General features: G+C 47.5%; 1 protein-coding gene across 12 annotated transcripts in view; it reads right to left on the minus strand.

Moving 5' to 3' along the window:
• The window catches only part of ZNF618 (zinc finger protein 618), a 156536-nt gene that overhangs the window by 74123 nt on the left and 55499 nt on the right, over nt 1-26914 (minus strand). For all 12 annotated transcript variants that reach the window (XM_068413870.1, XM_068413867.1, XM_068413863.1 and 9 more), the window contains exons 2-3: nt 15922-15965; nt 594-850 (exon numbers count right to left, since the gene is read on the minus strand). In XM_068413870.1, coding sequence (XP_068269971.1) covers nt 594-850; nt 15922-15965 — 301 coding nt within the window. The remainder of the gene's footprint in view (nt 1-593; nt 851-15921; nt 15966-26914) is intronic.

Raw genomic sequence — 26914 nt, forward strand, 5'->3', positions numbered from 1 at the left:
GCTGCTTCTCCTCACCACTCAAGGTGGGGTGGAGATAGGAAGTACTGTTTTGGAAGTGGCATGCCACAGCCAGCCTGAAGTCAAAATTATTCCCACAACGTTACTAGCGATCAGAAAAACAAACAAACACCAACCTGTAAAACCTGTTTTTGAGCTAAATCGAATTATTCACAGCAAGCAGCTGCTTTCCTTAAAGCAACTTTCCTCAAAGCATTTCAACATTTTCTCAGACTTTCTTCCTGATCACCTCTTGATTTATGCCCAACACACCTAGCATCAGCCCTGGGTTCACCATGAGTTTTGCACGTGACTGATGGGCGAGTCACTTAACACATCAAAAGAAGATCATAAGCTTTTTCTTACAGTTACCCTGATCTTGGCTGAGTCTTTAGGGGTGACCAGATACAAAGAGATAGCAAAAATTAAAGAAGGTCAACAATCCTGAGCCAGGGCCCTCAGCCTGGTGTGCACCTCGGCTCTGGTCCCTCTGGCAGAGCTGAGCTTCCAGGAATGGCTCTCCAGAGCTCTGTTCCTCTCCCCACACCATGGACTCAGGGGAACTGACTGAAGGGGCCCGTTACCCCACAGCTTACCGAGCGTCTGCTGGTTGCGGACCCCACCTATGACCACGCAGATCTCCGCGGGCACGTCTCCCGGCCCATCTTTTATGTTCTTCTTGGAATCTTTGGTGTCATCCTGCCAGATCACCTCTTCGATATAGTCATCTGGTACCTCTGTTTTCACTTTCACCTCAGTCATCATTCCAGCCTCTTCACTGGGTGAGGACTGAGATGTCACCGAATCGGAGCCCTCCGCTTTCGGGCTCCGCGGGCTCCTCTTCAAACACTCCCTGAATGGGGGGAAAGAGGAGAAAACATGAATTCTCGTTGTCAAGCACTCACTTTCTCATCACTAGGACCTAATTAAAGGTACTTTTGTTTAATGCAGTTTATTTAAACTAAGTATGGGTAGGCACGCCTGTATGTTATATATGGTAAGTAATTAAAATTTAAACAGAAAAAAAGTAATAAAACCATTTGCTAGTAACAAAAAGAACCTTAATCATCACAAACAATAGTAGCAGTCATAAACAGACGGAGCCACTAAACGAGCAGAGAGTTTCACCTAGTTCCTAGCAGGCCAGGAGCACAAAACTCCAGCAGTCCTGACATCGAATATTATGCCAAGACTAGTCCATACATGCAGAGGAAACACCATATGCTCCTGACATTTTTAATTTGGAGACATCTCCACCCTTGTGCACTTCTCCGTGGGTCAATCTACGGTCATATTCTCTCTTTTAACCCTTCAAAGCAACCTAACTCGCATCCTATGGTATTTGTATGGCCTTATTTAACCTATATGGTGATGACCAAAGGGGATCATGTGTAGTATAATGATATTTAGGGAGACTATTATGTTATGGACAGATGCAAGTATCAAATATGACAGAGAAAGCGTGATGGATGGGGAAAAGCAGAGGGTAGAAAGGAGGGATCCAGTGTATTTAGAAACAGATGAAGGAAATAGTATGTGTGTTCATCTCGGAAAGAGAAAACTGGAAATTCATGGGAGAAAACAACCTAAATAAATAAATATTCAAAATCCCTTAAGAAAAGGAAAGAAATCGGACACCCCAAAGCTGTAAAACAACATCAACAAGTACTGTGGTGGCAAAAGGCAGAGGGATTTTGAGTACAACAGATGAAGACCAGGTAATAAGGCAGTGTGACCCCTTTTCCAAATGCACCATCCTACCACTCATTACGGGCTCCCTGTTTTTTAAGACTGGTTATTAATAAATTCCAACATGCAATGCACAGAGAACATAATTGCTGGTTCAGTCTGTGCAGAAATCAGAAGAACTAAATATATAACAACAGCTTGGACTACCCAGAAACAGAGATTTTAAAGACTGTGATGTATTTAGTCATGTAAACACTCAGAACAGCCGAAGGTGTTTGAAAATGTTTTAAGCAGAAGTAATAGGCAATATTAAGTGAAAAATGGGCTGAACTTATGGATGAGAGTCATTAGATCGTGTGATAGCGAAAGCGAAGGAAATCCCATTGCTTGGAACATCATAGAAAGTCAGAACAAAGCGTGAATTAAAATACTAGAAAACTAACACCTGCCATGGTTTGATACTGGTTATGGAGCTGGTAGGGAAATCAAAAAGCTGCAACTGAAGTCGAAAGCACCGAGCGGGTAATCCTGGGAGGATGGAGATGAGAGGAGCAGATGAACGAATAGAACAATCTTCTGCAATAATTACTGCACAACCTCCTACACAGACATGTAGTTGCTATTTCAAAATGGGTCAGTCACATTATATCACCACATATTTTATTATTCATCCCTTCATTCTCATTATGTTATGAAATGTACAATTAATAGCCCCTAAACAGCGAGAATTAGCCTTGACCTGCCTCCCCACTCGTTCCCATCCTCCTCACACACACATACCCGTGCTCCCAAAATCATACAAGGCTTTTACAAGTGAGAAAGATGAATTAAGACAAAGAAAATGTGGTTGAAAACTAGGCGGTCTTTACAGTAATATTATTGGATGTCCAAAAGGTCCATCAATCTCATGCGACGGCGGCGTGGCTGAGCACCCCTTCTAAAGCCAAGGGAAAGGCAGCAGCCAGGAGTGAGAGTACAAGATCAGAAAAGGGTGGGATTAATTGCAAATCCATCAAACTGAGAAGGCGCAGAATGCCAAACACTGATAAAGGCAGCAAAAGCCACAGGGTGGAGGGGGAAAAACATCCCTCTTTGGGTGAGGACAGTGGAGGAAGATCAAAATCAACCCAGTAGGGTTCCCACTGGTAGGCAGAAAGGTGAAAGGAGCCAGTGAAAGCCAGCTCTACACTTAAAGGGAAGGCAAAATGCCTCAGTTATAGATGGTACAGCAACCTGTACTTGCCAGTCCTGGCCAAAACAACATAAAAATCAATGCAGGAGCCAAGTGATGTGGAATTAAAAGCTAGTACAACTAGCAGTGAGGCTAAGTTCTGAGGAGATTATAAATTGGGTAAGAATGTAAGAGACCTTCTGATAGCACCCGGCTTTGCATCACATCCCATTTGGATCTAAAACAAATCAGCAGTACATGGCACAAAGCAACAAACGGGCCATGTGCTGCAAGGCAAAATGCTGTCCTCAACGTGTATTGCTCCTGAGTAGAGCTATTTCCACAGGGCTCCTGAAATGGTTGATGTGGGACAGATTTATTAATGCTCTGGAGTGAAATTTAACATCACTGTTGCTAAACTTTATGTGTGACCCATGGAGGGGTGGAGAGCAATGACTGCGAAAGGCACAACAGCACCAGTGGATCCATCACTCCGTAAGTTGGCCCTGCCCAAGCCGAGCAGTTGTAGCGTAGTCAAACGTGTCCAGGAATACGGGTGCACCCATGAACAGCACCACGTGCTCAGCCACGACGCCAGCAGGCAGGTCACGCTGCAGCCACAAACAGCCACGCTCTGACCTGAAGGACTAACGCAATTTTCGGATACGCACGTCTGAGATCAAACAAAGAGGTAATTCTCTCCCTGTACGAAGCTGTAGTGAAGCCAGTCCCAGCATGCTGCAGACGGACTGAGCGCCCTCATTTTTAAAAGGTGATTAGAAAAGCTGGAGAAGGTTCAAAAAAGAGGCACTGAAATGCTTTGAGACTGGGAAAAAATACTTTATGACTCTGTGAGACCAAACAACTTCAATCCGTTTCTCATGCCAAAAGGAAGACTGAGATACGATTTGATTGCAGCATATTGTCATCTTCATGGGGAGAAAATACTGTCTTTCCTTAATTGGGCAGGGAAAAGTAGAATACAAGCTCACTGCTGGAAGCTGGAACCAGTTGAAATGAGGCGTAAAATATTAGCACGGATGGTGGTCCACTGGAACAACCATTTTCCAACGGATGTGCTCAGGGAGAACAGATCTCTCCAAGTCTTCAAACACGGAGTATCCATATCTGTCGAGCCCCGGGCTACTGGGCTCCGTACAGATGTGCACTGGCCAGACTTGGTGGCCTGAAGCTGTAAGAATATATAAATTCCTAGACCAGACTGATGGACCCTCAAAAACTTCGCTGACTTTCTGGATCCATCTCTGCCAAGACAGTAACCTCCCAGCTGGGCTGTCTGCTCTTAGGTGGGACCTAAACCTGCAAATATTAATTGAAAGCAACACTACTCCTCTGACATTGCCCCATATATAATAAGCCTGAGCAGGTACTTGGTGTGCAGAAGGACACCAGCCCCAAATATTTTAGCAACTGTTTTCTACATGATTTCACAGCACAGGAGTTTGCAGATCCTCTCTCAAAAAAAATAAGCAAATGCACAAAAAACCCTAGCACCACTGGATTTTTACAACAATTTTACAACAGAGACCTTCTGTCTCCTGATGCCTTCTAGGAGAGAAGAAAGCTGCAGCCAGTAGATGTACCCAGGTTACAGAACGGGTACAGACATACCCACTGCATGTGTCAGGGAGGTGAACCCACAGCCCCACGATGCTCCCCGTCCAGCACCCCGGCATCGCGTGCAAGGCCAGGCACTGCCCGGTGACCCGGCAGAGGGATCTGCACAGACCCACGTCCTGCTCAGATCCCAGGAAAGAGCTCTTAGGCGGTGAAAAGGGAAGAAATTATAAGCATGATTTTTTTTTCAGATTATATGTATCTATAAAAATACATATATATATATAAAAATGTGTTTGTATACAGACACACACACACATATATATGCATGTATACATACAAGGGCTGACACTTGCCTCTCTGGTGGCATCCCCTTGTCGCACGCAGCTCCTACCCCCTCCTGCCACGACAGCCCCAGGACGCCCATTCTCTGCTGACACCCTGAGGTGCCGGCGTTTTATTGCACAAGCCAGGTCCTGTCACAGCACCCAGGGCCCCCGCGTCCCGGCTGCACAAGGCAAAATGCAGGAAACCCCATCCCCAAAACCAAGCTTCGCTGTTGACCTTCATCAGGCTGAAATCAGTCAGAAAGGTACATGCACAGCCACAGCAGAACTGGGTTTCACTTAGAAGACAGCATTCCCTACAGTCTCCATCAAGCATGGCATCAAGCCAGGAGGGAACACGCGCTGACCCAAGAGAGGTGACCCAGTAAAGCATCGTTTCTTTACCACCCCTTTGGTCCTTGGATGTTGCATCCCTTGCAAGCCCGTGACGCTGCACTTGCTCAGTGTTGTGCTGAACTTTGCCTCCCCTGCTTCTGAGCAGCAGAAGAAGCCTTCAACTAGAGATGAGGACTAAAGCAGCAGCAGATCCAGAACATACTTCTTCTCCAGAAATTCCCCTGAGAGACACAGTGACAAAGAACATGCTGCCTGGTGGAGGGAAGAAATCAGGCCCCAGCACCACCGTGTCCAGACCTGGTTCTGCCATTTCTCTCCTGCTTGCAGCACCGCTGGAGCTGATGCATAACTGCCGGAAAGGTGTCAAAAAGATGATGAGTAAGGAGTGAATTTTCTGCAAATCCCAAGGCTGGAAGCAAGTCTTACTGGTTTTGGGTGGGGGCACACAGAGAGAAGAGGACTACGCTGCTTCCAGGATGTCAGCTAAGTGACATACCGGTACTTGGTCCTGGAAGCAGAAGTACTCCCCAACACGAACCATAGGTGACCACATCTCCGAGCACTGTGACCGCGAGGCACAGAGCTCACACTGTGCTAACATAGAGATCAGCCCCATCTTCTGAATTCCCGTGGGACACTGCTGGGTAACACACTGGTACCAGTGGTGTGGGCAGAGCCTCCACTTGGTGGAGACAGCAGCACACAAGAACTAAAGGAGAACCTACCATGAGTCAGATCCCACTCCTGGGTACCTGCAGCCACCCCCATGGTGGCTCTGAACACAGTCCTCAGCCTCATGCCATCACTTTTCTGGGTGAAACAATACAATTTTACAGTGTTCAGGTGTGACCTTCCAGGGATCAGCTGCAGTTCCCTCTGCAGGTCCAACCTGCATTTAACATCCATGGCATGATGTTCCCTGGGAAGAGGACATTCTTCAAACAAAGACTGTTTGCATAGGACGGAGAAATCAGACCAGAGATTAGCACAGTGCACAGTCACATCTGACTCAAACCCTACCTCCTTCCATAGGGTGCACCTAACTTCTTCTCCGTGACTTTGAGCTTTCCTGAGGAATACCACCCTCCTTTACTGTTCAACATCTTGTCTTTACTGAGTTGGGGAGCTTGGCAATCCAAGAGGCTCTTCCTTGCCGAGAAGGCAGAAGTCTTGGGATCACACACTGCTCAAAGCGTCACTCAATGGTGTGCCTGGTTGCTCCTACAGGTGAGGTACTGTCTCACTTTCCAGAACAGACTCTATGGATTTTAAACATTAAAGAGGCAAACAAACATTGCACTTGCATGTATCACACCTCTGACTAAGTAGGCCACGTAGCCAATTACTGCATTACCAGCTCTGCCATCTCACAATGCTCATTTCAACATTGCTGCCTGCTTTGATCATCAGACTTTCATCTTCTGATGATGTTACGGCCACTTTCATGTCAAATAGAAGCATGTGAAGACAGAAGAGATTTAAGGAGGCCTTGATGAAGATTCATCGTGGGGAACTGGAAAGGTACAGGTAAAAATGGGTTCCCGGACTCATTTAGGTAGAGCTTCCCTTGGTCCTACACCCATGATAGTTCATGAAGGCTCCAGGCTTTAGCACGGACAGATAATGCAGTAAGATAATATGGACAAATGACCATACAAGAAGTACAGTTGTGCTATAAAGCTGAGTAGCCTGGATGATGCCTCACCAGCATCAACGTAAGGAGCAATGCAAGGAGCTCTTCCAGATGGAAGGACACAAAGGAAATGGCTGACTGGTTCACACTGATCTGCTCTGCAGGGTAACGCTCTACCCATGAAGCTAGTGGCCCCCCTCTTCCAGCCAGTCTCCTGCGGAAGAAAGGAGAAGAAGGGGGTGCAATATGGTGCCATTTTCATCTTTGGAGAGCGTCTCCTTCTGGCTGTGATAATCAGAACCGGCAATGACTGAAAGCAAATGGGGCCCATCAGCTGCTGCAGCCAGAAGAAAGTCACGTTTGCAGTTTGCTTTTTCTGATCTGGAGTAGCATTCTCATAAATAATGAAAGCGACTAAAAGCTACTTAAAAAACACACACTCCTCCCTTATGAAAGAATGAGGAAAAAAAAAAACCCAATTATAAAAGGACATTTCTTCCAGCTAGGAATAATTTGTCATGTAATTCTCTGAAGACAGCAACAGAAACATGCATGCTCTGTGCTCCCTTTTGAGTGATATGTGATTGCATATGTACTCAGATGGCTTCTAATGAGGCTATTTTTATAGCACACATCCTGCTGAGCTTCTGGGGAGGGGCAAAGTGAGATCAGTGGAGAATCAGTCTTCAACGTCAGCTCCTGTGTATTTTCTCCTCAAAAGGAGAGGAAAAGGAAACAAATGTGGAGGAGGACATACCGCTCTGAATCAACACCTACAAACAAAGCTCTTCCGTCCCAGCAGCAAACGTGGAGCATCTTCAGTTTTTTCCTGGGCACTACTCAAGCTAGAAGAACCAGAGACACATCACCAATGCCTTGATGATATGAACAATGGCAATACCCAACTCCTCCTTGGCTGAGCATGCTGTGTGCTCATTTACACTACTAAAACACACTCTTGTATGGTCCTTGGTATGCTCTTCTGGTCTGCAGGACAAAAGAGGTTAAGAAGAGTGCAGTAATGAGGACTGTGCAGTGGGCACCTGAGGGAACATACTTTGCAGAGCCCACCAGGACAATATCATTAGTATGATGTTACAACTTGTCTTCTTGACACTGATGTGCAGTCGGCTCCTCCCATGCCAAATCAAAAGGCCTCAGCTGTCAGAAAGGAAAGGAAGCAGAAAATGAGGGAGGCTAAAACTGGGCTCAATTTGCAGATGTCTGCCATGGTTTTAAAAGAACCAGAAGGTTCCTGCCATGACTGGAGCTAAGGGAAGTGGAATGGGCAGAACAGATGTAAATGAACTCTCATTTTACATGGAGATGATGCAAGCAGAGACAGAAAAAGAAAGATGTAAATTTAAAATCTGCTTGTCTGATAAATTATTTGTGATGGCCTTCCTACCCCCTCCCCATAGCTCTCACTTGCTCCCTGGGGCAGCCCAGCTGCGTGGGCGCCATGACTTACACCAGGAGGAGGGAGGTGGAGCAGGTCAGAAAGCAGAGGAACTGCCTGGTGTCCTTCATCAGGGACATCTCTTTTGCAGACACTACTCAGCAGAAAGATTTTCAAAAGTTCAGGGTTAAAAGACAGAAAAGACAGGAGCCATTTTTTCCAGTGTTACAGCCGAGCGCTTTTCTTCTAGTCTCCATGCCTCCTGCTTCAGCTTTCAGATGTTCCCTCGCAGACTTGAAAGCCAAAGAGACTGACATACTCATCCAACCCAACCTCCTGTGTCACAGCTCACAGAGCCATTCCTCTCTCAAAACTACATCTGCAGCTTGAGCCAGTGTCTCTTTTATAGACACTGTCTTGATGTTGATGAGTAAAGTGCTGGAGTAACCATCACATTTCTGAATCCCTCCTCTGAGTAATTATTTTCCAAACCAGGCACCATACTTCCAGCGTGGATTGCTGCCTCCGGCCATCGAGCCACACTCCACTTGGTTTGCTGGAAAAGAGATTCTGTTACCAGGAGTCACCCCTCCATAGGAGGGAACAACCTCTTCTGCTGTCTCTTGAATGAAGCAAAGCAAACACACTTCCTTCATGTACACTGTAGACACAATAAAACGTGGCTTCTAATCCTTTACACTTTCCATGAGCGTTTGGGAACCTGTCCACATTTCAAAGGATGGATACCAGAGCAGGACAAGGTATGCCACCGCACTCTTAATAACACACACGGTGGCAGCACACACTGGTGCATGTGTCTGAAACCCAAATTTTCTCTTGGTCACAGAGTTGTACAAGTTGTTCACAGTCACTCATGTTCCACCAGGAGATTTCAATTCTCTTCACAATTACCACTTTCCAAGATGCCACTGCGTATTCTCAAAGTGTGAGTTTTAAGCTCTGAAAGCAAACGTTATAGGAAAAACCTGTTCACTCATTCTCTGAAGTTATTTTAGGGAATGGAAACTCCTTCCTCCATCAGTGGTTGAGGAGTAAAGACTTGCTGAAGAACAGGAAAAAAAAGAAAAAGCTGGTCAGAACTTCGGGACATCTTCCACGTGCAACACACTCATATGAACCTCATGCTTCAAGGTCACTGCTACATGGCAAGCGTTACTTCGAATCTCTACTTGTTTTGTCCATGGTTCTGTAGGCTGTATCCTTGGTTGATTGGTTGGTTTCCTTCACAAGGCTGGTGGATCCACCCTTTGCCATACGTGACTTCCTTGAATGCACTGATCATTTATAAACTTACCAAAATAAGCTGAAGCTAACCAGGAAGAATGTGCAACTCTCGAAGGCCTGGAGGCCCATGCTCCAAAGTGAGCAATGAGATTTGAGGAGATCACACTAATTGGGTGTGCAAAGAAAATTTTTGATGCAAGAGTAGCAGCCCAAAATCCTGTCCTTATCTGGGACACATTTAAGTTTCCTGCTCTTCCCCCCAAAAATAAACTGAAATCAGCGCATGAGACCACATCCTTCTACAGGTAGGAGTAGAACAGTAACAGCCATTTAGGTTTTCCTGGAAGAAATTTGCGCCATAAATACCAATATTATTACGGAGTTCATAAATTTAGAAAGACCTAAAGGCTTTTTAGAAGAGAGATGTCTCAAGTAGGATCACCACGTGCCTCTAAGGGCAGCCAGTGCTTAAAAACAGAGGCAACAGCTTTCAAAAACCCCAAACTAACGCAACACTCGGTGGTATGGTGTGGTGTGGTGTCAGTGCTAAAATCTGGGGAAAACAAACAAACAAAGCAGCATACTTCATCTTTCCAACATCTCTGTCTACTAAAACACCAGCCTTTCTGACAACAAACACCGCTTCAGTAAGTGGAAGAGGAATTTAATCGTGCGTGCATTCCTCAACAGATGCTCGGCAGCTCCAAATCCTTCAGAAAAGGTAAACTCCAGAACTAAATCAGGCTGCCTCTCCTCTTGAAATTAAACATTAAAATACAAACCAGAACAATAGTCAAGAGCCACAAAGAATTCCTAAGGTATTAGCAAAACAAATTCCCTTCAGTCCTTATTAGGAATATCTTGAGGATGGTTTGAAGAGGAAAGTCTAACCAAATATAAAAAAAATTTGGCTTATGCAACAAAAAACAAACGCGCACTGTTTGCCAAAAGCAACAGAATTCAGTCAGATAAAAGATGCGACACACAAATGATGCAGGTTAAAAACTAAATTTAAGATTACAATAGAATAGCTGCCAGCGTCTTTAAATTTTCAAGCGTGGAAATGTCAACAGAGACAAAGAAATTCAGGGAAAAACAAAGAGAATAGATTAAGGGTTTATTTATATCGGTGAAAGCTCTATGTTGCTTGACTAAGAAATGACTTGAGGGGGTGACAACTGTCTGCAAACGTCCATAGGTCCCCCAACATGGCCACGAGGAGCCTACGCCAGACCACGCCACCGACCTGTCGGCAGCAGCGCAGCACGGCCGCAAGATGAGTGGGATAAAGCAAGCAATGGGAGAAGACAGACAGAAAAAGGGGCAGGACATTGAGACAGGGGAACTCCCCAGCTGGGGAATGATACAAACAAGGTGGTGCCGTTATCAGAACAAGCTCGAGCTGGCCAGGAGAGGGGCTGACCCAAGGAAAACGATGTCCTGGTAACTCAGCTTTGCTGAAGACGTGATAGCTACCATGTCTCAGTACTTTACGGCTCCAGAAAGGGACGTTTCTCCACCTCGCACCATTCGAAGCCCTCCAAGGCGCTGGCGCTTGGCAAATTGGTGTGGATTACACGGAAAAACATGCTGTTCCCACAGGAGCTGGGGTGTGGCTGAGCGCTGTCCTCTCTTCGTACGGGTACATTTGTCCTTCTTTCGGGTTTCAAGGAAACCTGCCTGGGTTTCCCACAGCCTCTGTGCTGGCTGCAGTACAGAACTGAACTAATCGCTTCTCTTAAATCAGCCAAAGGGGACTTCAGGGGGAGTTTTGTGCTGGTTGGTTGGTTTGTTTCTTTTTGAAGATGGCTGGTGAAAGTCCTTCAGGGAAGACTATGACTTACTAAATACCTTGCCTAATTATTAATAGTTTTCTTTCTTTTGCAGGATGAGTCTGAAGCTCTTCATGCTCTGCGACTGAAAATCCCACAGGTTGCCTTTTAAAGAAAGGGAAACAATTTAAATCGTTTTGCTTCTTGGAAACACTCAGCCCTTGGCCTGTCCTAAGGCACATCCCTCCGCGGAGTGTGGAGCCCTCTCCCTAGGTCAGAAGGACCACAACTTCCAGCTTGGGCACACACGGAGGTTGTCCTCCCTGACGCAGCGAGGACTGGTCAGCTGGGAGAGGAGCCTGCAGAAGAGCTGGTGCCATCCCAGGGCAGACCCTGCCTTGGGTTCCAGGAGCTGCTAGGAAGGACGCGTCTGCAAACGACAGAGCAAGCAACATGGGGAGGAGAGGGAAAGATGCCACCAGCAAGGCTGGAGAAGGGTGAACTGAGAAGGAGGAAAGTAGGTGCTACCACTTCTCAATACCTTCTCCTCCAGCTGTAAAGTTATATCTTCTAAGATAGAGACCGAAACAATGAAGAGACCTCCCACCCTTTTTGGGACCTCTACTACAGTGCTGTTAACGCTGCGATAAAGATGAGACCCATCCATGCCCTCACAGCCAGCTCATAACCCCAGAAGGTCTGGGATTTTACCTCCCTTTCAGGAGCGGAGCACGCTTTTCTGCACAGCTACATCTGTGCTGCGAGTGGGTTCCCCGGCTGGTGACAGCCCTGGTGCAGACGGGGACTGAGCTTCCAGCTGGCTCCGTTCCCTCTGCAAACAGATGCAGTTCCTATATCAGGGTCTGATTTATTCAGCAGGAGTCTCGCACATTAAGCGTAGTTAAGTCTGAAAACAAATCTAATGACTTTAAAATAAATAGCCAACGGAGGGCTTGAAACTAAGATTCTTCTCTCCTCTGACACCCACCATATAAACAATAATAATTATATAAAACCGTGTCTAACACATGACTACATAAGGCTCTGGTGACCAAGAAAAGCACACGCTGCTTGTCAGACATAATTGCACATTTGGTTTTTCAATTATTTCTTGTCAGGATCCAGAGCCCACCATCTGAACGCTGACATTAATTATTGGTAAGTAGTTAGTTTTACAATAGCTTTATGGAGACTCCCAGCAATTACCCCGAGGTCTGCAGCTCCCAACGCTGTCCCCACACTGCCCTCTGGTCCGTCCAAGCCCTCCAGGACTGTCACTCAGACTCACACCAGTGAATGACACGGAATCTGGTCCACCACAGAATCGTTTTGGTTGGAAAGGACCTTTAAGATCATCAAGTCCAACCATTAACCCAGCACTGCCAAGGCCACCACTAACCCATGTCCCTCAGCACCACATCTACACGGCTTTTAAATCCCTCCAGGGATGGGGACTCCACCACTGCCCTGGGCAGCCTGTGCCAGTGCTTGACAACCCTTTCCATGAAGAAATTGTCCCTGATCTCCAATCTAAACCTCCCCTGGCACAACTTGAGGCCGTTTCCTCTCGTCCTATCGCTTGTTACCTGGGAGAAGAGACCGACCTCCACCCCGCTACACCCTCCTTTCAGGCAGTTGTAGAGAGCGAGAAGGTCTCCCCCTCAGCCTCCTTTTCTCCAGGCTAAACACCCCCAGGTCCCTCAGCCGCTCCTCATCACACTTGTGCTCCAGACCCTTCACCAGCCCCGTTGCCCTTCTCTGGACTTGCTCCAGCACCTCAGTGTCTTTCTATGTGCAGAAGTGGCTTCAGAAGAAGCTTCAAGTAACTTTCCAGTAGACAGCAGCAAGGTAACCAATACCCAGGCAACGTGCCCCATCCACAAGAGCCCACGTCACCTACTGATGCCATCTTCCAGTTGAGTCCCCTCTGAGCCCCACTCCAGCACCCGCCTCTTGGCAACACGCTCCAACAGCTAACTGCCCATCATGCAAGAAAAAAATCCTGCCTTTTCTTGGCTTTTAATTTATTGTCTTTTAATTTTGTTGACTGTCTCTTTTTTCCTTGCAAAAGGAAGAGAGAAGTCTCTGATCTACCTTTTCTGGAGTGTTCAAAAACACGCAGAGCTTTGTCACGTTGTCTCTTAGTTGTCAATATTCTCCAAGGCAAACAGCCATCTCTCTTTGAGCTCCCTTAAATGAAGGGTCTTTGCTATGCTCCTAATAATTCTCTTCACTTTTTAAAATTCCCCATTAATAAGCATTCAGTGAGATACAGGAACCACACACAAGTTAATAAGGTAGGAGAACAGCTCGCCAAGCCCAACCCTGCGGGCACCCCAAGGCATTCGGTGCCGGGCAGTGCCGCCATACCGGAAAGCTGCCGTAACGAGGGTATTTCGTTCTGACCCACGGAGCCAGGGTGCCAGGCAGGGACCGTGGCTGTCACGGCGGGGAGCACTTGGTGCCCGTCCAGCAGCGGGAGGCAGGGGCAGGATGCGCACCACAGCGTTCCAGAGATCAGAAGAACAGAGCGGGCTTTTAACGTGGAAGGATGTGTTTCACCTGAGGGACAGAACCTCAGCAGCGCTTTCAAGTCTCTGGAGGGAACAGGAGGGTGTTCTGGCGTAAGGTAAGCGGAGAGAAGGTATCGCTGGCAGCACAAAGGGGAGGGCACGGCACGCAGCTGGAGCTGGGAAGGTGGCAGGCAGTGCTGGAGGGGAGCACTGGTGCTCACGGCTTTGCCACCAAGGGCTGTGGATGCCCGGAGAAAAGCCTCATGTCTCACTGGGTTCTGCTCCACACGGCATCAGTGGCCTGTCCCAGGCAGGGCAGCAGTGGCCTCGCTCCACAGAGATGACGCTGATGTGGAGACAGTGGCTTCTGCCACACCATCACAGCTTCACTGCTCATGCCACGGCAGCATTGGGGGCTGCCCACGCCGCTGTGCCCCCTCACCGAGGAAGGGGCAGGTGATGCTGATGGAGATGATGCCAGGACAGGGTGCAGCCCCCAGCACCATGCTGACGTTTTTCCTCGGCAGCCCACCTGGCTCCAGTTTTCTGTTGTCCATCTTCCCTGATCCATGCTAATGTAACCCACAAAGGTGCCTCAGGTGCTCGGCAGTCCCCTCAACGAGCTGCGCATCATCCCACCACGTGATGGCACCTCCCTGACTTTCCTACCATCTTCTCCAACTCTCATGGATGTTTCTGTGCTTTGCTACAGCCTGCTGCCCTTCCTGGGCCATACACTCCCCTCCGTGGTGTGTCTGAAAGGGTTGTCAAGCATTGGAACGGGCTGCCCAGGGCAGCGGTGGAGTCACCATCCCTGGACGGATTTAAAAGCCTTGTAGATGTGGTGCTGAGGGACATGGTTCAGTGGTGGACTTGGCAGTGCTGGGTTAATGGTTGGACTTGATGATCTTAAAGGTCCTTTCCAACCAAAACGATTCTATAATTCTACGATTCTCTCTCAGCATTGCCCCCATCTCCAGCCTGGCATTTCTAATCTCTTATCTCTCCACCTATTTTTACCACAAAACCTTTTAAATCTGGAAGACAGTTTGCCAGTTTACTCATGGGTGTCTGACAATGAGGAACCAGCTTCGAGCATGCACAGGACCAGGTAAATCTCACTGTCACCAAAGCCACGCCTTGCTCCCGGCTCCCACCACCTCCCCGGCACCGCCGGGCATGTCAGCACTGTTCTGCAGAGGAAACCCGGCTAGAAGGAAGTTGTGCCTGGCCAAGGAAGGAAAGCTGCTCCTTCTTCCTCGTTTCACAGATCTGGACTGACTCAACCAGATACAGATCTTGGACGCAGAAGACTTTTCCAGCAGGTCCCACTGACCGCTGGAAGCACCCACATGAGTATCACCCACGTACCACGGAAATGCAGCCATCTTGCCTTTGGGTAAGCCACCGCGCACCTGATGCTGTTGAGTTTTGGGGGCTGCTCCAAGAACCTCATCCTGCGATGGTCCTTGCACTGCAGCATGGGCATGGGGCTGGGGGGGACTCAGTTGCACCACCCCACATGGCATGCAAACCACCTCTCCTCGTAGCCCCCAAGGCCAAAACGATCCTTCTTGCATCTTTTTAGCAAAATCCAAAAATGGGTGTATTACAGAATCACAAAATCAATCAGGTTGGAAGAGCCCTCTGGGATCATCGAGTCCAACCATTGCCCTGACACCACCATGGCAACAAGACCATGGCACTAAGTGCCATGTCCAGTCTTGTCTTAAACACATCCAGAGATGGTGACTCCACCACCTCCCTGGGCAGCCCATTCCAATGTCTAATGACCCCTTTTGAAAAGAAATTCTTCCTCATGTCCAACCTGAACCTCCCCTGGCAAAGCCTGAGGCTGTGCCCTCTTGTCCTATCGCTAGTTGCCTGAGAGAAGAGGCCGACTCCCACTCCACTACAACCTCCCTTCAGATAGTTGTAGACTGCACTAAGGTCACCTCTGAGCCTCCTCTTCTTCAGGCTAAACACTCCCAGCTCCCCTCAGCCGTTCCTCGTAGGTCAGACCCTCCAGACCCTTCACCAGCTTGGTCATCCTCCTCCGGACTCGCTCCAACACCTCAACATCTTTCTTGAAGTATTAATGCTGTACTCTTAACAGCAACCTACTCATCCCGCTCGTGCGGTTGCCCTTCGCCACCCACCTCCGAGACAGAGAGCTGCATCCCAGCAGAGCCGCATCTGCCCACCACATCCCGCCCCAGCAGAGAAAACCATCCAACCTACCTGCTGGAAGAGCTCCTCCGCCCGCTGCTGTTGCTCTCGTCAGCCTAAAGGGGCAAAAGACATGGAAAAAAAAGGCTGTTTAGGTGGAGAAAGGCAAGGCTGCCCTCCAAACTCTTCCTGCTCACACTGCACCGCAATACCTGGCGTTCTTCCATTCTGAGTTACACCCGTGCCCCGTGCTCGGTGCCGGGGAGGCGCGTCGTGTGCTCAAGCCCACGCAGGCGTTTGCAGGAGGCCGCGGAAGGGTTTCAGACGCAGCCCCATCACGGAGGCGACTTTGAATCGATTCCCTCCAGCTGCTCTCGTGCAATTATTTTATCGCGCTTTATCAAAGTTTAAAGGAACGACCCCCCCTACGCAAAAACATGCCGTTTGCAGGAGGGCAATAAGGCAGAAATAGCCAAATTCAGCTCTGCGCCCGAGCTGAGGTGGCCCCGCTCCTGGATCAGAGGGGCAGGTCCAACGCACCTCCCTTCGTTAGCGACTAATTGCCCAATTGAGCCCCTCCAGGTCATTAGAAGGGACCGAGTAGGGAGCAACCGGGGTCTCCTCCCTTTTGCCTCCTTCCCCCAGCTCTCTGATGAGACCCTTCCTTCGAAAGACAATATTATTCCAAACCCAGAAATTTTATTTCTGAATTTGTGCAAACACAAGTTAAAAGATATTAGCTGCATTTCACATTTTGTGCAAATGGCAGAAACAGGCAATTCATGTGCAGCAGGATGGGGGCCAGCCAACGATTTCGATAAAATAAACCCTTTTTTAATTTAAATGCTAATGCACTGAATTAAAATTTAATAACTGAGGAAATTGAAAAGCCGAGCAGGAATATTGGAAATAAATCCAAGCAGAAACAGCTGAAATTAAAAATTCTAGAGAGTGGGAGGATAGCAGCTAAGCTGTCTTATATGATTACATTTTTTTTTTTTTTTTTCCAGAACGAAGGGGGGAAGGCAAAAAAAAAAATCCTATCTTTGGCTGGCTGTAGGGCAGTAAATCGAGAGTGCTGTGATTTATTGCTCAATTTTCCTGAGGGAAAAAGGCTTTCTTTCATGCTGAAATATTTCATAAATTTCAAGCCAGCATAAATTCTTAATTTAAAAGTTATGGAGGTCACATTTAGTGCACTGGTGCAATTCTGAAATCTTAAAGGAATAGCAACCAAAAATTGCAATTTGATTTTTTTTTTTTTTTTTTTTAATTCTTCGTGTGAAATTTTGTTCAAAGGGATTCTCCAAGTTACACAAAGCAGAAACACATCCTGGCTTCTGAAGGTTTAAGAAATACACTGGAAATGAAGAGATAAAAATCTAATTCAATTACAAAAAGGTATTTTTTTTTGTTTTTATTATTATTCTTATTATTACTGTTAGCCACTTGAGGAATTTCTGTTAAAATTTCCTCCCTCCATTGCCTGGGAAAAGCCAAAAGGGAGGAGCTGACAATGTAATTGCTTCTGTTAGATCTCCAATCTTTTGTGAGCACTGATATGTTCATTTGTTATACAGCTGTTCAGCTACAGAAAGGATGTCAGAGCACCCATAATTCAAAGCAATCAATCAAAAATTAATGATTTGTCATGCTTACACAATGGAAAAAAAAAAAAAAAAAAGCTTTATGGGTTCCTGCAACTGGTAGATTGCTCAAACCTTCGGGGCATTTTCTAGAAGATTAGATCTGTGTGTACAAAAAAAAAAAAAAAAAAAAAAAAAGGAAAAAAAAAAAAAGGAAAAAGGAGACAATGTCCAGCCAGGGCAGAACCCTTGTGGGGTGCTGGGGCATCGGGGTTATCTGAAATCCCCTGGAGATGGGGTACGCTCCAATCCCCGTCTGTTTAAAGAGCTTTCTGCACAAGCCACCCCGCAAGCCACATTCCCCAACCGCAGGGCAATTGCCCAGGCTCCTGCGATTAGAATTCGTGAAAAAAACCCGCTGAACATAAAGGTCACCTGGACGAGTGCTCATGAAAGCCGCAAAACACAGAAGGCCAAGGTAAAGGCACGGCCTGGGCTCTGCCCTCTCACCGCTGCAGGCCCACCCCAGCCCCAACACCAAGCACTGCCTAAATATTACCGAAAATTAAAATATTTCCGTTTGCGAACCACGAAGCCAACCTCAACTTTGGCAAACTGAGATTGCAGTTATCCACCCTCCACGTAAGCAAGAATTTATTTAGATATAAATTCATTGAGGAACGCGTCGTGCAGGGATCGTGCTCCCGACACGAAGCGTGTCCACGTCCCGACGCCGTGTTTTACTCCTGGTTACGCACACGTGTTAGCTGGTGCCTCCCGCATGATTTACTGCCCAACCTAACGTAGGCATTACTCTGTGAAGGATCATGCGTGTAATTCACTTCATGTTCCTTCTCATATTTGTATTCGGAGTTGAGCGAATGAATCGCTGGAAATAAATGCCGTGGTGACTGCAGCCTCTGCGCTTCCCAGCCATCACTGAGCGACTGCACAGAAGCTTCTGGGGCCAATACGCAATTTTATTATTTACTTCTTTTTTTTTTTGCTGACCTTCCCCATTCGGTGTGTGTTTGCCCTGCCCAACTTTCCCTTTCTGTCTTTTTTTTTTTTTATTTTTAAATTTTTCTAATGCAAATTTTCTGGACCTCTTTTCACGAGCAATTCATGGACTCCCCTCTCTCAGGCCATAGCACATACCAGTGCAAAGGACAAGATGTCCACAAGGAGCACAGAAAGGGAGGTGCGACGGCACGACTCCACCAGCATCAGGGGGTTTCTTTATTTTACGATAAAAAAAAGAAAAAAAAAAAAAGGAACAGCAAGAAACAAGAGCACTCAATCTAGATGGTTTCACATCAGCCAAGATGCGCTTGGAGAGGAGGCACCTCCTGGGCATCTCCCAGGCACCCGGGGGGAAAAAACACTCAAAACCCACCGATGGACATGGGCAGAGCTGGCGCGGTTGTTTTTGGGCTGCTGCAGGCCCACAGCTGACTTCTCAGTTTGGATCCATTAGACCTAAACACCAAGCCAAGCCTGAACAAAATCAGATCTAACTGTCTTAGTTGAGTCTTGGCTGTCTGGTTCCTGGATGCTTAAGCCCATCCCCACCAAAGGTGCCACCAGGAGACACCTTCACACACCGCTCCAGTTTCCAAACATGCAATTAACTGGCAAATTTTCCGTGCCAGCAATTTGTCTTGGTTACAAACTCTTTAGGAACAGCACAGCAAATCCCGGGCCATCCTAAGGCTGCAAGATGATTTAATCATACATCACCGGTACCCGCACTACCCAAGACCACGGCGTGTCCAGCCAAAGCACAGGAAGATAATTTCTTCTGGTTGTACATGTTATGTGAAGGTGACCAAGCATAATAAAGAAGCACCATGGAGTTCTCCTCAAACTTTGCAAAACAAACACAATTACAAGCTTAAAAAAAAATTATTGCAGGAAAGTATGTCTAAGCTGACCTACGTGAGCCATTTGATGTCCCTCAGCTCTCCATGGAAAGAGGCAGGGTCACCACGGCACAATGCCCCAGAGCCTGTTAGGTGGCTTCAACCGTCAACCATCACAAAACAAACCTCAAAAATAATCTTGACACCAAAGACCTACGGACTCAAATTGGTGGACGTGTCTTTGGCGCCTGGCTGGGTGGCAGCACCCGTTGTGCTGCCTGGAGAGCCAGCCATCGCACCCGGCTGGACCCCCCTGGAGTAGCCTGGGCAGTTGCCACCTCAATGTTCAGCAGAACATCTCCACCTCATGGTGGCACCACCGGGGCCTCCTGCCCGCCACCCTACCTGAAAGGTGACCTCCTCCTCTCCCACTCCGCTCAGGGCTGACCTTCAGCACGGGGAAAACTGGGAGATGCGTACAGATATCTATTAAAATCTGGCTGAAATAAGCTTTTTTCCTTTTATTTTGCATTAAGCCTATTTGGAATCAAATGTGAAGGGATGATGCCTTTCGCAGGCCACGCTATTAATGCATTTAAAATAAAACGCTGCATTTAAATTCTAAAAAGCGGTATTTAAGGACCACAAATACTGTAAGCAAGTCAAAATGGTGAATTGCTGGAAATCACCATTTAACCGCCAGCAACCAGAACGTGTCGAAATGGGTCAGAGCAGCTTTCGACGCAGTAATGTCTTTGGGAAGGGCGAAGGGAAATCTCCCACGCACCAGTTTACCCAGGTAATTTAATTTTGTGACTTGTTCATTTATAATTGAAAAAGCAGAGGAGCAGAGTTTGCATCTGCCTGCCAGTCGGGAGCAGGGGAGAACGGACATGGGGCTCTGAAACACAGGCTGGATAATTAGTCGTACAATCTCTCACATAAAATAATTTACAATTCAAAATACGATTCCCTGAAGTTGCTTTTGTACGTATCGGGTACATTTAAAGTAGTTTTGTTTAACTAACTCTAACAACTATCTATTAAATTAAAATGCATGGAGGCAGAATGTGGTTTCTGGCCATATGCTCCTTGACTCAAGTCGTAAGTGAAAAGTAAATCATGTGATAAGCAAGAAATGTATCAGTCAACATCTCCTAACAGGATAAAGTGTCAAAAATCAGGAGTCCAAGCAGATGTATAACTGACCCGAGAAATCCATGTTTATCGAAAGGGCTACACTGTATTGGGAAAAAACCCCAACATTTGAACAGTTACTGCAAAACAAAAAAATAACCAGAAACCATGAAAATGTTAAACGAGATGTCGGAAGATTTAAGCACGGGCTTTCTGCCTGATCACTTAAATGATGATTAAAAACAATTATTCAAATCACTTGGATTTGCATCCACGTACGCCACACTCAGCCCCGCTCCCACGGGCGTGACGCCCAGCGTGGGACAGGGGTGCCAGGATCTCCTCATCCGCCACCACCAAAGCCCTCCCCGGGGGGGGAAAAGGTTTTAAATCCATTTATTTATTTATGTGTACACAGCCACCCCCTATGATTTGCCTCTCAACTTCATCCCGACTCTGCTGAGGGGAGATGCCCCTAATTTTGCCCGGGGTTTGCAGGAGGAGCAGAAGCCGCTCACCCCAGAGCAGGGAAAAGCCAGATTTACCCTCCAGATCCTTTGTAAAAAGGCTGAGTTGTTTGTTTTACTTGAGGAATAAAAGACAAAAAAACCCCAAACCCACAACCTCCTTTCCCCAAACGCCTTCCCAAAGACAGCTGAGTAATTTTTGGCAAAACACAAAACACACGTACAGTTTAGAAATGAGCCAGCAGCACCCAGCGTGGAAAATTTTATCCCAAATAATTAAAATTTGGCAACGGGAGAAGCAACTGAAAACAGGTCTCACAAAGGAATGTGCCATAAAAATAACTGCAGGCCTGCCTACCTGCGCTGTCTGTTATTGTTAACTTCAGAGCAACAGAAAATGCAGGAAGTGCTTTTTTTTAAAAAAAAAATAAAGGGCAAGACATTGGCAGTTTCCTATTTAATTTTCATTAAAGAGGAAAAAGAAGAAAAAAAAAAAGAAGCCCCGCATTGCACTGAGACATCTGCAGAGCACAAGGACCCATAAATACGTCCGTGCCCCTTTTTTTTTGGATCTTTGCTTCCTCCTGCCAATATAGAGGATGCCAAGGAAACCCAAACCCCAGCTTTTGCATGGCACCGCAGTCTCCTACATCACCGCCGTGTTGTCCTCATCCCCCCGCAAGCTCAGCAATGTCTCCCAAAGTTTATAGACCAGGGAACAACGTTGACCGATGGGTGAGCTGAGCAGGACCCGTGCCCGGATGCTTCCCGGAGCCAGAGCATCCCCTGCACAAAGGAAAATGATCATAGAATCATAGAATCGTTTCGGTTGGAAAGGACCTTTAAGATTATAAAGTCCATTAACCCAGCACTGCCAAGGCCACCACTAACCCATGTCCCTCAGCACCACATCTCCACGGTGTTTAAATCCCTCCAGGGATGGGGACTCCACCACTGCCCTGGGCAGCCTGTGCCAGTGCTTGACAACCCTTTCGGGGAAGAAATTGTTCCTGATCTCCAATCTAAACCTCCCCTGGCACAACTTGAGGCTGTTTCCTCTCATCCTATCACTTGTTACCTGGGAGAAGAGACCGACCCCCACCTCGCTACACCCTCCTTTCAGGCAGTTGTAGAGAGCGAGAAGGTCTCCCCTCAGCCTCCTTTTCTCCAGACTAAACACCCCCAGGTCCCTCAGCCGCTCCTCATCACACTTGTGCTCCAGACCCTTCACCAGCTTCGTTGCCCTTCTCTGGACTCGCTCCAGCACCTCAATGTCTTTCTTGTAGTGAGGGGCCCAGAACTGGACACAGGATTCAAGGTGTGACCTCACCAGCACCGAGCAGGCTTTAGGCTGCTGTGGCTTCTCCCATCCTCATCCTTTGCCTTTGCAGATCCCCAAGAGCAGCCTCCAAAAGGGATGAATTTTCCACCAAGGAACAAGAAAGTTCCTTAGGCCGGAGGAATGTGCTGCCTATTTCCTCAGCTGCAGCTTCCCCTCAAGAAACAACCAAAATAATAATAGTAATAAAAAAAAAAAATCTGCAAGGAGGAAATCTGAGCTCTACCAAGGCATCTTCTCCAAACCCACGGCAGAGCTGAGCCCCAGGAGTGAGGGTCCCCCGTCCCCCCATGCCCATCATGGGGTCTGCAAACACGCCCCCATCCTGACCATGGGGGCACCACCACTGAGACATGGGCCAGGGATGCAAGCAGCAGCTTTAAAAAAATAGTAGTGTCAAAACTATTTGAGAGCATCTGGAGGAATTTCACCCTTTTACTCAGCTGCAGCCTTGCCGCAGGAAAAAAGAGCGTGCTTCTTCCCGCAGCAAGGGGGAAAACCTGACAGGAAAAAAAAAAAAATCTGAGACTTTTGAACCCTCTGAGATGAGAACAGCAAGAGTGTTTTCTAGTTGAGGTCATCAGAAGAAAAAGGCATCGACTCCCATCCCAGCCACAGAAGCGCGCACGGCTCCTGCCAAGCCAGGGATGAGCTTTCAAGCAGGCGAGGAGGATGACGGAGGCGCTGACAATGGGTATAAAACCAAACCTGCCGGGGACACGCACAGGCAATGCTCAACACCTGCACACGGGGACATCTGAGACGTGGTGGTACCAAAAGCCCATGGACCATCCATCGGTGTGAAGACCAAAGATCTTGTTCAGGCTCTAACGCAGCGTGTGGGACAGTCTCCAGCGTCAGAGGAGGGTGCTCGTTACTCCCGGGCATACACACTATTTAAACCTGGCTTTAGAAGGATTTATTTTAATGTTGAGATTTCCCAGGTTCTCTCATGGGTTGGTGCCAAGGTGACTGCAACCTGTAGGGACACAACCTGTCCCCAGCACCCCTGCATTGGACAGACGGAGCATCCCGACACTCAGCACATGGGGACACAGGGAGCCCATCATTCCCCAGGCGACTGCTCTGAACCCCCGTGTCCAGAAAAAAAAGTCATGAGGTTTATTGAGAAGCCACCTCACCCACTCATGTATCTCCACCACATTTACACATGCAAATAAACTCCTGCTGGAGACGGTTGCTCAGCCTAAAAAGAAATCAGAGTGGTTTCTAGATGGGGATACAGCATCACCCAAGCTGGGCCAGGCCCCTGGCCACATCCCTTCTTTCTGGTGGCCAGCCTCCCAAAGAGAACACGTGTCAAGAAAAACCTTAAGCCTGCAAACACCATCTCCGAGGGCAACGGGACCACAGTGCTTGGGCAAGGACACCCTAGATGTTCCACCACAAGAGAGCGTTCCAGCTGCAGAGGAGACGCTCTCGCCCCCCATCCGGCCGTCCCGGGTGAAGCCGGGGGTCTCCTCCACCACGGCGGTGTGGAGTGACCCACCTCTCCCAGTGCCCGTCCCTGTGGTACTGGTGGTAACTAACAGCTGACAGTATTCCTCACCGCTCACCTTCCCGCAGGTTCCCCGCCGCCGCAAAGCCGGTAGGTGCCTCCCAAATGCTAATTAATAACAAACACTAATGACGCAACCAGCCAGGAGGTTGATCAGCCCAACGCAAAGGTCGGGCTGAGCTTGGGAGTTCACTGGAAAAGCCGAGGCGGGAATGATCCCCTCTGCGCCTGTAGCTTCGCTCCTGACTTCATCCGGGGGCCCCCTCTGCACTCATTTCAATTCTCTTTGTATTGGCAGGAGAATTATTTTCTTTTAACTTCTTTTTTTTCTCGCAAACAGCAGGACTGGGTTTGCTCAAACTTCTCCCCAAATCCTTATCTTGGGCAGAGAAAGTTGCAGCACGGAGGTAAAAACTGTAAGTAGGCAAATAATAATAATAATGAAAAATCACAATTAAAATCTAGAAATTATTCTCATTCAGTTTCGCTGTATTTACTTCTTGCCTATTATTTATTATCTTCCCATTTTATAATCTTAATTTAATAACTTGGGTGTGTTGCCTGCATATCCACCCAACTTCCGAGCTGTCTCAGTAACTCATAATCACAAGTTCTTCTAAAAAGTTTCAAACTGAACAGGTCGAATCCAGCTGCAAAAGGCACATGTGGGGTTTTGCTAACCGAGAGAGCCATGCAAACCCCCAAATCAGTGAGGCACTGAAAAATCCCATCACAAAATCCCCACCAGCCTGGCCGGGCGCTGACCCACGCCACAGAATCACTCAGGTTGGAAGAGCCCTCTGGGATCATCGAGTTCAACCATTGCCCTGACACCACCATGGCAACAAGACCATGGCACTAAGTGCCATGTCCAGTCTTGTCTTAAACACATCCAGAGATGGTGACTCCACCACCTCCCTGGGCAGCCCATTCCAATGTCTAATGACCCTTGCTGAGAAGAAATGCTTCCTAATGTCCAACCTGAACCTCCCCTGGCCAAGCTTGAGGCTGTGTCCTCTTGTCCTATCGCTAGTTGCCTGGGAGAAGAGGCCGACTCCCACTTCACTACAACCTCCCTTCAGGTAGTTGTAGACTGCACTAAGGTCACCTCTGAGCCTCCTCTTCTCCAGGCTAAACAACCCCAGCTCCCTCAGCCGTTCCTCATAGGCCAGCACTTTTCCTTCTTGAAATGAAAAAAAAATTGCCTTTGAAGGACCTGAGGTTTTTGTGTCACCCACCATTCGCTTTGGCTCCCGATACTTCGGATAGTCGCAGACACGGTTAAGGACTGTAAGCAGTTGCCTCTGAGTCAAGGGAATATTCATATGAGTAATTTTATGAACTTGCTGAAAGTACTGCCAGAATCTGTGCTTTGAATTTCAATTTTTCTCCCGTGGCAGCCCAGGGAAATTCAAGTAGCACATGCTAGCTGAAGCAGACCGAAGAAAGGGAACATTAAATAAATTTTAACCTAAAACTACAAATGTTCAAACAAGTATTAAAAAGCTTCAACCTGACATACCTTTTTTTTTTTCCCCAAAACAGTTATGAAATTAAAATTACGAATTAAATCAATACAGCAAATTGGTGTGGATTTAAAGAGTTACTCCTTGATTGTAAGCAACTGAGAAGTAATCAAAATATTTTTTCCATCTCCTGTTGCTCAGTGCTCTCCTTATACCATTCTTTACGAGAAAAATAATCAAATTGAGGGTGAAGAGGAGAAAAGGCATTACTGATTACTTCTGAACTCTCATATTATAAAAAGCTGGAAAATAAGAGTGACGGGGCAAAACAAGAATTATCTGCATCAAGCAGTTGTTTACAGATGGTATGAGTTTCCCAGCAAAAGAAACAGCTGGAAATATTTGTAAAGAATAAATGTATATGGAATGAAACCTTGGGGGAGAGGAGGGGATTATTATTTTTTTACTTGGGGGGAGGGGGAAGGGGAGAATGCGCCATGTGATAACATTTCAGAAATCCACCCATTTTTTCCAGGTTTCCAATTTCACAGGAAACTCTCAGGAAATCAATTTTTTAAAAAATCCTCTTACAGGCTCTTTTCCAAGTTGATAGAACAAACACATCTAACAAGCTACAAGTGCACACGGGAAAAAAAAAATTAAATAGGACTTATTTATACACGGAATCCCACATGTTTTACTACAGAAGTACCGTTAAACGCATTTTGTCCAGGCACGTCTCCTGGCTGCGCGTAAAGAGCCTGTGCTTCGAAACGCCGCGTCTGCTGGGGCTGCGATAGCTTCCCACCACCCGAGTTACCCCCATGGCAGGAACCACCAGGAACCATCCACCTGCAGAGGTCCAGCCCTTCTCCACTGGAGCCAATACAATGCGATGGGAAAGTCTTGAAAGTTGAGTTTGAGATGAACCACCTCGCAGGCAGAGCGGGCCGGGAGCACGTGCACAGGCTCTCACTGCAGCTCAGCTGATGGGAGGCAACCGGAGAAACCACTTTATCTCCACCACATGTGGAAGAACTCAGCACAAGTTGAACGGGAACAGTTTAATCTAGCCCAAAATAAGCCTCTGTGCAATCACAGCGAGAACAGGGGTTCACTATGCTTGGAGATGTGTGGCAGGGAGCACAGCCTTCCAGGCAGCCCCAGTGTGGAAGTGGTAGTCATAGAGCTCAGCATGGTTTGGCCAAAGTGAAGACCAGCCAGGAGACACCTCAAGCTCTCAGACAGCAGGATGTCCAAATCCAAACATGCTTGCAGGTGCAACGCTGCAACGTGGGAGTATCTTCTGCCATTGCTAGCCTGCACTACTGCTGCACGTCAAAGCAGGACAAGTACCTGCCAGCAAGATGGCCCATCAGATATGGGCCCACCTGAACCACGAGCTGTTGTAGATGTTCGAGTCCTGTCCCATCTGCCCATGAAACCTCATTAGCTTAACCTCATTATCCTCAAAGTCCCATTACTGCTTCCCAGCACAAGAAGGACAGAGACTCACACAGATCATCCTGCTGGTCTCTTGCAAGAGTCCGTGACCTTCAAGAAGCCCCAATCGAACACAAGGAAAAATTGAAAACAAAATCAAAACCAACTCACGTCAAGAACATCCTCAGAGGACCACTCGCCCTGGTGGGACATCCACCGGCCACAGCGTCATGGATCTCAGAGCCA

The sequence above is a fragment of the Nyctibius grandis genome, chromosome 16, assembly GCF_013368605.1.
Source record: "Nyctibius grandis isolate bNycGra1 chromosome 16, bNycGra1.pri, whole genome shotgun sequence".
Taxonomy (NCBI): Eukaryota; Metazoa; Chordata; class Aves; order Nyctibiiformes; family Nyctibiidae; genus Nyctibius; species Nyctibius grandis.